Raw genomic sequence first — 14341 nt, forward strand, 5'->3', positions numbered from 1 at the left:
TCAAATAGTATTTTATTTTTTCCAGTTACATGTAAAGATAGTTTTCAACATTCATTTTTATAAGATTTTGAGTTCTAAATTTTCCTTCCCCCTTCTCTTCCCTCCCCAAGACAGCAATCAATCTGATATAGGTATACATGTGTAACCATAGAAACATATTTCCACATTAGAGGTAATACTTCTTAACAGAGCCTTGTCCAATTCTCCTTGATGGAAAACTGTTTCATCCTAGAATTTCTCATGGTACTTCATCTTGATCTCTCCTGTGTACTTATTCCATTGTCTTATAGTTATTTGTAAATATGTTTCTCTCCATTATTATACTATAAGCTCTTTAAGGGTAAGGATTGTGTGGTAGGAACAATATTTGCTTTGCTTGGATTGATTCAGTTTCCTTTCAAGGAAATAAGGAAGCCATTCTAGGGACTTAGCTAACTTTGAAAACTAGGGATTGAACCACTGGTTAACTTCCTTGTTGCCTGAGGCATAAAAATCCAGCCTACAAGGATTAGCATTACTAAAGTCTGATGAAATTCTCAATTTCCTAAGAGCAGGACCTCTTTCTGTCCGGTAATTGCTGCCTTCATGAATGTGGAGGTAGTGGGTACCAGAATCAATTCTCAGTAAATAATATTCTTTTAATCCTATTTCAAGTATTTGCTTTTACAGAATTTTCTGATCTATACATATTTCATTACATTTTAGTCCTGGGTTTCAATCTCTGATACTAGACTAGCTTCAGTTCCCTCTTCTCTCTGCTTCTGACTCTCCTAGACTTTACCACTATTACTCAGCTATCTTCTCACACCGAGAACTTCCCCTGAGATCCCCTGGGGCCTTCTCACCATGAAAATCTTTTCATCACGTAGACCCCCAACTCCCACTGATGAGTCCCAACCAGGGCCCTCCATTTACAAATGTGCCCAGATTAGCCATGCTTCATTCCCCTCCTAGCTCTGCATCTGATTCTCCAGCCTTTAGCATCATGCCTTCTCATGGGCATATTTTCTCCCCTCCTGATAGTACCTCCTTTTATGTTTTCTCTTCCCCCAGCAGAATGTAAGCCCCTTGCAGCAGCAAACAGCTATAGTGCCTAGCACATAATAAGGGCTTAATAAATGCTTTGTAGCCTGTTTTGCCTTGACCAGAACAAACTGTGCCTCATTTCACCACTGGGTCCCCAGTGACTAGCTCACAGTAGGTATGTAATAAATGTTTAGAGAATGTAAGAGAAAAATATGTACTCATTAAATATCTAGCACTGGTAGACAATCAGTACAGACAGAGATGGAGCTTATTCTTGCGAATCAAAACTGAAACGGAAAGGTGTCTCCTATGTAAAACTTTTAAAAAACATTTTGAACTTATTTGCTTCAGGTGTCTAATGGAATTTATGTAAATTACAATCTCAAATTCTATACTCCATATCTATCTACAGTAAGAAATAAACAGGCAGTTGTATACTGGGAAAGAATAACAGCATAAGAAAAAGATTTCATGCAAGCCAGATGGAGCTCTCAGCATGTAAGCTATTTTTATCATTTGTGTGTGTTTCCCCAAACAACCTGACTCATACCTATTCTTTTCTTTCTCACTCTCACCCTTGTCATACAGAAATTTGTGTGTGTGTGTGTGTGTGTGTGTGTATGTGTGTATGATTAAAGGGATGGAGGTGGGAAGGAAAGAGAGAGTGTGTGTATGTGTGCGTGTGTGAGCGTGTGTGTGTGTGTGTGTACGCACGTGTGTGTGTACAGAGAAACAAAGAAAGGAAAAAAAATAAAGTTGATAGTAGAAGCAGTTATAATACTATTCAGTTATAATTTAGTTATAATTCAACTGACATTATCAAACTCCTACGTGCAACATAATGTGATAGGCACTGGAGAAAATACAAAGAAAATCTCAGTACTACACATCCCCAATATCAGCAGTATTTTCAAATACACATAGGAAAACCTCATCAATACAAGCACAATTTGGGAAGGGGAATAGACAGAGATGGATGCCAGAGGAAGGAAGCAGAGAGATAAAATAGAATGAGAGAGCAAGAGCAAAGGAGAGAGCTAACTGAATATTAACCATCAAAAAACAAACTTTAAACACATCTTGATGGAAATCTAGCCAAAACTTCCCTGCCTTATTAAACTGAACATACTTTCGCTTGGTGAAGACTCAAAGTCATTGCTATGAATATCCATAGCTATACCATGTTTTAACACGACTTTCATTAACTTGTATATGGATGCATCCTAAATGCTCCTTTCTCCCTGCCCTCCCATTTGTCCATGTCTATCCTGCTCAGTCTGCTTCCCACTGTCCTTGTCCTCTAGACCTGCTTCTCTTAATCATTTGCTGTTTGTGCTCTCTTTCCTCTTCACTTCTCTTCCTTTCATCTCTCCCTCTCCATGCTTCTTCTGCTCCAAGCCTATCAGCTTTGGCACTGCCTGAACTTGCCTTTTGTAACTACTGCCAAGTATAAGCAAGGGATCTTTATTCTAGCCGGTGAATTGACTAACTGTATTGGGTCTTTTTCAAAACCCCCATGCCTACAGCATTTCACTAAAGTTCATACCTAAAGGATTTGCCATATTCATGGCTATTCTAGACAACTAGTCCAAGTGTGTGGCTCTCTATGCTCTATACATAATGGGCTCTGTGGCTAAGAAGTGGGCGAGTCAATACACATTTATAAAGCATTCATGACATGCAAAGCAGTATGCTAAGTGCTACAGATATGACTATGAAAAACTACAGAACCTTCTATGAAAGAATTTCCAATCGAATATGGGGCTGGAAAATACAATTTATACACAAGTAGAAAATGAGATGACAGTGCAAAGGAGATACTGAGACAAAGACCAGTGGTTTCCAAAATGGGAGTCACTTGGGAAGCCATAGCATGATTCCCAAATTGGGATCAACCAATCTGGATAGGATAGGAAGATGGGCTGCATTCCATCCTGTCAAGATAGCCAATCATATAAACTGTTTCCAACACAACCACACTTACCCTTCACACTTCCTCATTCTATTCCCTCCCTCCAAACGGGCAAGTCCCCAACCTTCTTTCCTTCTAAGCCAGATCCAAATGTCAGCTTTTCTGGAGAATCACAATCTAACTCTGAAACAAGCACCCACACAAGCAGCTGGGCAGCTGCCCATCAGTAAAATTCTCTAATTCTCCACCCTTAGCATAAATACTAAGGAAAAAAATTCTTGATAGAGGTATATGATCAAAAAAAGTTTGAAGATCATAGTTCTGGGAAATGTTGACAAGGGAGAGAACACATTCAAGGAACTGGGAAAGTTTCATTGAGGAAACAGCAAACAAGTTAAGTCACAAAGAAAGAGAAGGATGTCCACAGGTATAAACAATGAGGGCATGCATCGCAGGCCCAGAGGATACCTTGTATGAGTGCAGAGGTGGGTGGGAGACAGTAAAGCACTGCAATAGAGAGTGTATACATGGGGCTCAGGAAACTAGGCTGGAAAGGTTAGCTGTAATCACAAAGGAGAGAGCCCTGAATGTTTACCAAGTAATTTTCCTTAAATATGACCACATGACTCTCCTACTCAATCAACTCTAGGGGCTCCCTATTACCTTTAAGATCAAATATAAACTCCTCTGTTTCACCTCCAAAGCCCTTCAAATCTGGCCCCAACCCATCTTTCCAGCCACACTGGACATTACTCCCTCTTCTACACTCTGTGATTCAAATAAGCCATACCCCATGCCGAAATGTATTCTCTCTTCATCCCCATAGAATTCTTCTCCTCACAGCTCAAGCAATAACTTCCATATGAAGCCTTTCCCGTGCACCTAACCAACCAATTGCATCCATTTCTGCTCCACTTTTGCCCCTCAAACTGCTGGCCCCCTGACTGCTGAACCAGACCACAGTCTCTCAGAGTTATACAAGCTAACCTCAATCCAAGCAGCTGTGCAGACAAAAGTCTACCAACCAGACATCCTGCACCCTGCACTTAATTTCTATGGTTGGTGCCGCAGAGTAAGTTGCTACCCTACCTCTCCTTTTCTTTTGCAATGGGACAAAGGGCCTTTGCATAGAATGACTAAGCAGCAGCAGACTGCTACCTTCACTGCTGATTACACTACGGGACCTTTCTCCCCAAAGAACCACCCCTTCTGAACATGACTATTCTGAGCATCAACATACTCCTACACATCTAAGTTTACAATCTACATATCATTGTCAACTCTTCACTTTCCCTCTCACATCATATATCCAAGCAATTGTCATATATTGTCTTCTCTACTTCTGCAAATCTCTCATATCCACTACCTCGCTACTCACAGAGTCAACATTCTCACCCAGGCCCTCTGCCTCTCTCATCTGGACTACTGAAATACCTTCCTAATTGCTCTCCCTGTCTTGTTTTTCCCCACTAGGATCCACTCTCCACATGGCTGCCAAAGTTATATTCACAAACCACAAATCTGACCATGTCACTTCTCTTCTCATTAAACTCCAATGATTACCTATTGACTCTAAGGTGTTGTAATAAAAACAACAACAAATAGCTAGAAGTTATAGTGCACTTTAAGGTTTGCAAAGTGCTTTAGAAAAATTATCTCATTTTATCCCACAACAACCCCAGAAGGTAGGTGCTATTATTATTCCTATTGTGTAATTGAGGAAACTGAGTTTATAGGATGGTAAGTGATTTGCCCAGAGTCACACAGCTGGTAAGTGTCTGAGGCTAGAGTTTTATCCACGTCCTCTTGACTACAGGCCCAAAACCCTATCCACTCTCCTACCTAGCTGCTTAATTCATCCTTAACCAATCATGTTTAATTGTATGTTTCCATTTGCCAAGCCCACTATCATCAACACCAATTGTTGACTAAATGCCACTGCAAGTTTGGTAAGTACAAGAACCCTAGAAACAGCAATACTTCCCCCCATTAGCCTACCACTGACAGCCAGTATCCAGAATTCCAATTAACACCAAAATAATCATAGCAACACTCTTTGTAATAGCAAAGAACTGGAAACAAAGTGGGTGCCATCGACTGCAATATGGTTGAGTAAACTGTGATATATGAATATTGTTGTTGTTCAGTCATTTCAGTCGTGTCCAACTCTTCATGACTCCATTTGGGGTTTTCTTGGCAAAGATACTGGAGCGCCTTCTCCAGCTCATTTTACAGATGAGGAAACTAAGGCAAATGGGGTGAAGTGACTTGCCCAGGATCACACAGCTAGTAAGTGTCTGAGGCCAGATTTGAACTGAGGAAGATTAGTCTTCCTGACTGCAGGCCTGGCACTATATACACTGTACCACCTAGCAGCCCAATATACGCCTATAGGGTTTAATAAACGTGTTTTCACTGATTTAAAACAGATTATTATGCAGTAAGAAATGATAAATTTGGGACGGCTAGGTGGTGCAGTGGATAGAGCACTGGCCCTGGAGTCAGGAAGACCTGAGTTCAAATCCGGCCTCAGACACATAACACTTACTAGCTGTGTGACCCTGGGCAGGTCACTTAACCCCCACTGCCTAACCAAAAAAAGAAAAAAAAATGACAAATATGAGGCATTCCTAGAAACACAGGAAAATGTATGAACTGATAAAGAAAATATAAGCAGAAACAAAAGAGCATAAAATACAAGTATTAAACATTATACAATGTCAAAGACTTGTGCAAGTGACAACTTCTCTGGACTCAAATCCTCAGTTTTCAAAGAAAGAGACTGGTACAAGGGACCCATAAGGTCCCTTCCATCTCTAAATTTATGATCCTATGATTCCAACATCAAAAAGGCAGGGCAAAATATTTATTCTGTCAAATGTATATAATTGCTTCATTGTTTTTCTTTGTTCAAGAGAGTGTTCTCAAGGTATGGGTGAGGTGGTAGTTCTTGAAATGGCTGATTAAAAAAAATATATAAAACTCTTTAAAAAAAAGGCAGGGGCAGCTAGGTGGCACAGTGGCTAGAGCACCAGCCCTGCAGTCACAAGGACCTGAGTTCAAATCCAACCTCAGACTAAACACTTGATACTTACTAGCTATGTGACCCTGGGCAAGTCACTTAACCCCAACTGCCAAAAAATAAAAAAGGCAACGGCTTCAATTGTTCCAAACACTCCTAGGACACACATATGCATGTATATATACACACATACACACACACACACACACACACACACACACACACACACTCTTTCTCTCTCTCTCTCTCTCTCTCACTCACTCTCTCTCTCTCTCTCTCTCTGGACAAAACCTAGCACCCCAGACACAGACTGGACTGAAACTTAATGAATGCATCAATGTATGAAGAATACGGAACTAAACAGATATGGAAATCCCACCATATTCTATCATTTTCCATCCTGTCTTATGAGGCAATCCATTCCTTTTTTTTTTGATAGGTCCAATTGTTAGGAAATATTTCCTTAAATGAACTGGAATCTTTATTCTAATGGCTTTTACCCAGTGGTCCTAGTCGGCAAGGCTGGGCTGGGCTATAATAACTGTGATTGTACTGTAACTGAGGGCTAGAGGAGATGATCTCTGAGATTCCTGGCAAGTCTGCAGTTCTCTGGTTTTATGCCCATTTGATTTAAAACTCTATCCCAAGTCTTCTATTATTTTTGTCCTTCTTGTTCTGAATTCTCTGTCTCACCTATCACTAAGAAACAGCAATATGGTCCTTTAAAAACACTGAAGGCCACGTGAATGACAGCACTAAGCACATTCAAAATGATAAACTTACATTCCTATCACATTCTTTCCTGAGCAAGCCTACCTATAGAGAGACAGACAGACAGGCAGACAGATAAATTTTCAAAAGATCTTTGGAAATCTCTACACCAAAGTCTACTAAAAACAGCTGAGGGATCATAGAATAAGAACAGGGAAAGAACAATTTGTCAAGAATAGGGAATTGGTCTACAGCAGGGTTGCAAATTTACTTTGAACTCAGGAAATGAATGATTGTCTGAGCTTTCAGGGATTTCAATAAAAGGCTAAGGCAGTGGGGGGAGCAAGGAAGCAGCACATCTTCAATGGTTCCCAACCTACAGTTGTAGCCCAAATTACAGAAGTCAAAGCTCCACAGAATGATCTTGGAAAATATCAAAATGAAACCAAGCAATGTGTCCTGAGTATGTCAGGTAAGACTCCTGGGAGGGTCTACATTCTACTCATTCTCTTCTTTTCTATGCGCCTATATATACAAAGCACACAGAGCCCAAACTCATTACAGGACGTATGGTGATAAATGAAGTTATAACAGGGACCACGGACATTTCTACTGCACGTGATACCATCTAGTGGCACAAATCACTATTGGGGGAGAGAGGAATGGAAGCTGACAAAAGATGACAGAACTACCACATGACCCCAATAGATTTGTATCCGTGTTGGAATTCTTTCTAATAGTATAAATGGCAACTCATCTACGCCTTCCATTTTTTGTTATTTTTGCCAAAGTTTTTCCACAAGTCTTTCACAAGGGATCTACTAGTAGACATGCTGAAAGCCATTTTCCAGGTCTTCATATCTTTTTTTTTTAATTTAAGGCAATTGGGGTTAAGTGACTTACCCAGGTCACACAGCTAGTAAGTGTCAAGTCTCTGGTCTGAGGCCAGATTTGAACTCAAGTCCTCCTGACTTCAGGGACGGTGCTCTATCCACTGCGCCACCCAGCTGCCCTGACTTCATATCTTTTAAAAGTACCATTATGGCACTCAGGCTACCCACCTGTTATCACTAAATCAAGCCACATGATCAAGCTTTTTCAATCAGATATTTCTTCACAGAAATTTCTAATACCACCTCTTGCATACGAGTGATCAATGGAAATATGCTGCATCTTTATTTATACCCTCCATGTATCTCTCCACTGGCCTTTTATTAACCTTACAATTTAAATTACACAGAAATTATGCTATTTCAAGATAGGTTAAGTAGTTACCTAACTACCTTTCAAATTTTTGTTCCAATGTGAGCATTCTAATGATCGAAATTATCTAAATCTTCTAATTATCACAATCTTGCCCATCCTTCAAGACCTAGCACAACAACTTCCATCACCATGCAAGACCTTCGTGGTCTACAATGGCATTCCCTCTTTCTAGAATTCTATTACACCTGGTCACTACAACACATTTTTTACACTTAATTCTATTATAATCATTTCATGTGTTATAGTTTAGTCTTCCAAGGTAGATTATGAATTCCATGCAAATGGAGACCATGGATTATTTTTGTTTTGCACTTCCTGAAACCTAGCCCATAGCACTGGACATTTAAAATAGTTACTCAAATAGCAGCTGATTGAATTGGTTGGGAATGAATGAAAAATTAATCATTCAAAAGAAGATTTTAACTATTGCACAATGTAAAGCAGAATTCTCCAAAATTCTTCTAATACTATTAAAGGAACAAATACATAGTCCCAGTTAATTAAATAACACAAATTACGTACTTATAACATCATGGCAGATAATCTTAAATAAAAACCTAACATATCAAAAATTGTCCCTATTCTTTGGAGAACTAAAGAAGAGAAGAACGGAATAACCATTTATCAAGTGCCTACTAGCTGCCAGGCATTGTACTAAGTGTTTTACAAATATTATGTCATTTCAACTTAACAACAACTCAGGGAGATTAGTGCTATTATTATCCCCATTTAAAAGTTGAGGAAACTGAACCAGGTATAGGCGAAGTGACTTGCCCAGCATCACACAGCTAGTAAATATCTAAGGTCAAATTTCAATTCGTGTCCTTGACTCTAGGGCCAGCAGTCTAGTCACCAAAATTCCTACCTGCCTAATGCAAGCCATTACCTCAAGTACAATACAGTAGTAAACAATTTAAAGTGCTATCTTAGATAAGCCAACAAATATTTATGAAATGTCAGGGCATATTTTTCACATTACTGTACATTAATACATGTTAACTTAGGGGAAAAAAAAACATTAGGTCACATCTTCACCAAGACTTAACTCTAATATATAAAATTAGTCCAATTTGTACTAAAAAGACAACAGAAAAAAGTAGGGGACAGAACTGACATTTTAGACCAGCAGCCGATCTCACCAGCTATTTGATACCCAGAAACAGGGCTCATTTCAAGGAGAAGAAAAGAACCAGAATGAAAGCTGTTTCCCCTAAATAGAGTCCTTGGGGAATACAAACATTAAATTCATAGTCTGTTCCCCACTTTCCTCTGAAACTTCTTTCTAAACTTTCTTTACCCAAGGAGCAAAGTACCTGCATTAGAAGAATCCAACACTAACTGGAGAGAAGGCCTATTTGTTTGGTTGGCTGAAACATCAGTAAACGAATGATCACAAATTTCAGTCGAACTTTCGCAATCGAGAAGATGGTTTTGACCTTTTTCAGAATCCCTCAGAATCTCTTCCATTGCCTTCTCTAACTGTTCATCTCCATTGGAGACTATCTGTAAGTTTAAAAAAAAAGTGCAGCAATAAATTTTAAACTTGTCTACAGACTTAGAGTTATATAAATATAAAATTCAATATGTTTGTTGATGAATGCTTGCTACATGCAAGACACAAATCAAAACATTTTATAGCTTGAAACAGACAAATTGAAGCAATCATATATTACAAAGAAAATACAACCTATACCTAATTTGACATAAATCTCACCTCAAACATTTTAAGAAATGAGAAGGTGCTCATTCTCTTGTGGTTTCACCATGAAATTATAGGGATATAATTTCTTCTACTGCATTTAAAAAGTGATTCAATTTACAAAAACTCAATATATACAATTTAAAGAACACAACTATTCCATAATTTTTGTTTGAAACAAAAAAATAAAGTAAAGTTCAAGTAAACACTGTCATTTGTGACTAACTTCAATCAAAACTTATTCTTTACAAAAATCTTATCTCTTACTAACAACGGTTTAACTTAATAAGCTCTTGATGTCCTATTGATTTCTTAAATTACTTGACTGAGGTCATTTTAAACCCTATGTAAGTTATGAAAAAAGGATTTAATTATGCAGTTAAGATTACAATATGTACAACATGTACTCAGCAAAGGCATATCTTATAAATAACCTAACCAACCTTGTTTTTGAGTAATAACTTTTTGTGGTTGTTATTTTAGACCTATGATTTCAGTGTAGGATCTCCCTCTACCAATTCACAGATCCTCCAAAGCAGAGAGGTAAATTGCCCGTAATTTCCAGCCTCAGAGAGTTACCTGGGGCACAGAGAGGCTAAATTATTTACCCATATTAACATAGCTGGTATATGGAATGAGTAGGACTTTGTCCTAATTCCAAGGCCAGTTCATTATACCTCAATGCCTCTCAATAATACTGATAATATGGAATAACCAAATTCTTTTAGGAAAACTCCATTCTAACATCATTTGGCCAATGTAACTTTGTTCCACCTCACTCCCATCATTCCGTTTCAGCCAGACATGCTTTCAGAGAAATAATGACACGAGGCAGAGTATATGCCTGTACAATTAAAATTGGAAAAAGATGCATCAAAATCACTACCAAAATATTAAATCATTATATTTTCATTAGATTAATAAAGTATTATTCCTTTGAAGGTAAAATCAATATTTAATAACTTTCATGTGCTTTCCATTCAAAGACTATATTTTTATTCTAAATGTCTGACTTGCTCCTAAAGCTTTCACAATTCTATCATCCAAAACACAGCAACACAACTCAAGAATGAACTGGAAATGTAATAAACAGCATCATCAAAACTTTTTACTCCTACAACATTTTTCAAGACACTCAAGGCACTCAATTCACTTTTTAATCTCAATTTTAGACATCAGTCAGTCAACAAACATTTACTAAGTAAAATGTGGTTGAATTATTACATTGTTCTCATGTGCCTGAATACTCGGATTGTTACTACTGTGTTACTTTTTGTCACTGACAACGTACAAGAAACAGAATAATCTCCACATAAATACTCTCAGATATGAAAACCTGCCAAAATGTATATCCAAATCACAGCAAATGTAACAGGACCATTATACCAAAAGTTCCGCTTAAGATACAATATTAAAATCAAAAAGAAAGCAAAATCCCACCAAACCAAAAGTAAAACATCCACTGTACTTGATTACCTGCTCAGCTATCTTGTGTGCTAAGAATAAGACAGAGACAGAAGGACAGCATAAATGAACAGAAACATGGGAAACGCAATAACCCCCCTCAGGAGCCAACTAAGAAAAAGTTTCAACTACTTCCCCGTGTGTCTTACCCTTTGCAGCTGTGATTTGGCAGTTCAAAATCCAAAAGGCAAAAAAAAAATAACCTGGCAAAAAAAAAATCAGCTTCGAGGTAAATAAATGTTAACTGGAGTCTTCTGAACACATCAACAGTTAAGGGGGAAAAACTTGATTCCAGATATTTACTTAGAATCCATTCAAATGTTAAAAACGTAAAATAAATAAATGGAAGCAATCTGAGGAAAAGAAAATATACCTTTAGTTGAGGTTTTTCATCATCTTTTGTAGAGGTATCATCTGCTTGCTGAGGTACCAAAACAAATTCTTCACTGTTTAGTGTGGTCATGGAATCAGATGACCCACTAACCTTCTGTAAGGAAGCTCTGACCTCCATTTCAGGACGGCAGAATTCTCTTGCCACATTCAACCTGGCCAAAACTACAAAGAGAAAAAAAAAAATATTGCCAGTTAAAACATTTAAAAAGTGTTTAAATAACCCTTAGTCATTAAAAAAAAAACTTCATATAAACAGGAATCCTGCTGGCTAGATAATTAACTTGAGGCTACCCAGTCTGCCTGTTCAAATTGAGCTATGTACAAAGGAAATGTATCCTTTTCACCCTGAGTCTACAGACTGCCAGAATCATATTGTTTCCTGAAAAACAACACGAACCCCACCCAAAAGCAAATTAAATAGACTGTGCAAATAATTTCAATATCACTAAACTTCCAGTAGAAATATTGGTTCTTCTTTTTAATAATAGGTAAAAAGGAATAACTGGAAGGGTAAAAAGAGGTCAGAATCAAGAAAAAAAATCTCTGAAAGAATTTTATTAACTGAATCTGCATGTTTCAGATAACATTCCTCCTCTAGTACAAGCGTTTCTTGGGCCACAAAGTGATTTTTCTAGGTCAATGAAGTTTTTTTTTACTTAAGGTAAAATCACAACCACCTCAAGCTTTGTTTCTTTCCCAGATACTACACTAATTATATAAACAAACAGAAAGCTATCAAATGACAATCATATAGAAAACCAAGTTTCAGCAATTGTGCATTTGTGTCTGCAAAAATGTACAGCATTTTGTCAGGGAAGAAGCATAAACTGCACAGTCTAGTGAGCCTGCCATCCTTTTGCTGGGGGCAGGGGAAGAGGACAAGGATAGAAATATAATCATCATTTCCTCTATACCTTTTTGTGTACTTTATTTGTATATCACTGTACCTCCCTCCTTTCCTTCCCCGCCCTGCCCCCAGAAGAATATAAGTGCCCTGAGGGCACTCTATCATGCAGGCATACTGGCCTACCTACAGTTTCTGGAACATAATACTCCACCTCCTGTCTCCCTATTTTTAAAATGTCCACCATGACTGGCATGCTCTGCCCCATCACCACTGCCTCTCTTAGTTTCCCTGGCTTCTTCCAACAAGAATCAACTCAAAACCCACCTTCTACAGGAAGTTTTTTCTGGTTCCTCCAATTGTTAATGACATTCCCTTTCAGATGTAAATTCATCTGTATTATATCTTCTATTTACCCAATTATTTACACGTTTTCTTCATTAGAATGCAATGCTCCTTGGTGGAAGGGGCTGTGTTTTGCCTTTCTTCATATGCCCAGCACTTAACACAGTGCCTGGCACACAGTAAGCACTTAATAAATACTTGTTGATTGTCTGACTGGTATACTAAGATAGCACCTAGCTGTTCTTGATGAATGTACATCCTGGACCCATTCAAACTATACTCTTGAGTACTCCAACAACTTGCAGACGTTACTGCTTAGTCATTATCAATGATATATAAAAGGTAATTGTAACCACAGGAGGTGTTTCAGGACTAGGGAAGGACAAGAGTTATTCCAACTTTCAAAGAAAGTAAAAGCATGGAGTCTGCAAACTACAGACCAAAATCTGACAAATTTTTGGTAAAATTCTAGACTGTATTATTAAAGGAATGACTCGTGATTATCTAGAAAAGGAAGCAATTACCACAAAGAGCCAAAATGGCATTACCAAAATCATGTGATGCCAGATCAACCTTATTTTGTTCTTTGACAAAGTTACTAAACCATGACGTATAGAAAGGGAGGGAGGCAAAGAGGGAAGGAAAAAAAGGGAAGGAGGGAAGGAAGAGAGGATCATGGGGAAGAAAAGAGTCAGAAGGTACATAAATGAAAGAAGTTCCTATGGTTAATCTGCATAGGGGAGAGTGACCAATGGTCTAGGTAAAACTCTAGAGCTGTTGAAGAGGTACAAAGTGTCATACTCTAAAAGACCCATGATTTTATTTGGCATGGTTATGGCAGACAATCTTTACATAACATACCAGAGCCTTTGCTTTATTGGCAACAGTCAACAATTTAAGTACCAATTTAGTAACAATGTGCTAGACACTGTGCTAGGCTTGAGACCCCAGACATCACTTCCAAGCCATGTCAAAACAGTTGGGTAGGGCTTTCATAAGGACATAAAAGGGCCAGAAATGAAAATCAGTGAAGCAAAAAAAATTTTTTTGCCTTTTTTTTTTGGTGAGGCAATTGGGGTTAAGTGACTTGCCCAGGGTCACACAGCTAGCAAGTGAGAATATTTTTCAAAAAATAAAAATCATCATTAAAAAGCCAAATATTCACCTCAACCATCTACTTCTGATTGAACTACCAAACTAATGTGTACATTTATGTAAATTTAATTCACCCACATATTCTTGAGAATTCGACTAGATTATTAATCTATAGTTTGTAAAAATTCAAAAAAGCTAAAGTATATTTCTTTAACTATCAATCTATCTAGCTATTCTTCCAAAGGTGCAGGCATCTAAATTGGAATACCTGCTAAAGGAAGGAATACATTTCTACCTCTAAGATGCTATGGCACTATAAGAAGCTTTTTCAAACCGAGCTAAATCAGAATAATCAAAATAGTGCCTGATTTCCATTCACTCGATTCAATGTGATCATAATTTACTGAGCCTACCAAAAGCTCAGCACTGCGCTAACACTATTCATTTTCCTTTGAGTGTGACAGCCCTATTCTTATTTGTTGACCTAAATACCAATAAAGTGATAAAGACCAATAACTCTAAATAATATATGAAATTTTTAGGGTTCTTTAATACTCACTGTTG

At 37.9% G+C, this 14341-nt stretch overlaps 1 protein-coding gene across 4 annotated transcripts in view; it reads right to left on the minus strand.

Moving 5' to 3' along the window:
* Positions 1-14341, minus strand: part of RABGAP1L (RAB GTPase activating protein 1 like) — a 681088-nt gene that overhangs the window by 598573 nt on the left and 68174 nt on the right. For all 4 annotated transcript variants that reach the window (XM_020970529.2, XM_078156481.1, XM_020970531.2 and 1 more), the window contains exons 2-3: positions 11474-11655; positions 9251-9440 (exon numbers count right to left, since the gene is read on the minus strand). In XM_020970529.2, coding sequence (XP_020826188.1) covers positions 9251-9440; positions 11474-11611 — 328 coding nt within the window. In that variant the 5' untranslated portion in view covers positions 11612-11655. The remainder of the gene's footprint in view (positions 1-9250; positions 9441-11473; positions 11656-14341) is intronic.

The sequence above is a fragment of the Phascolarctos cinereus genome, unplaced genomic scaffold (genome assembly GCF_003287225.1).
Source record: "Phascolarctos cinereus isolate Bilbo 61053 unplaced genomic scaffold, phaCin_HiC Scaffold_5;HRSCAF=322, whole genome shotgun sequence".
In the NCBI taxonomy this organism is placed as follows: domain Eukaryota; kingdom Metazoa; phylum Chordata; class Mammalia; order Diprotodontia; family Phascolarctidae; genus Phascolarctos; species Phascolarctos cinereus.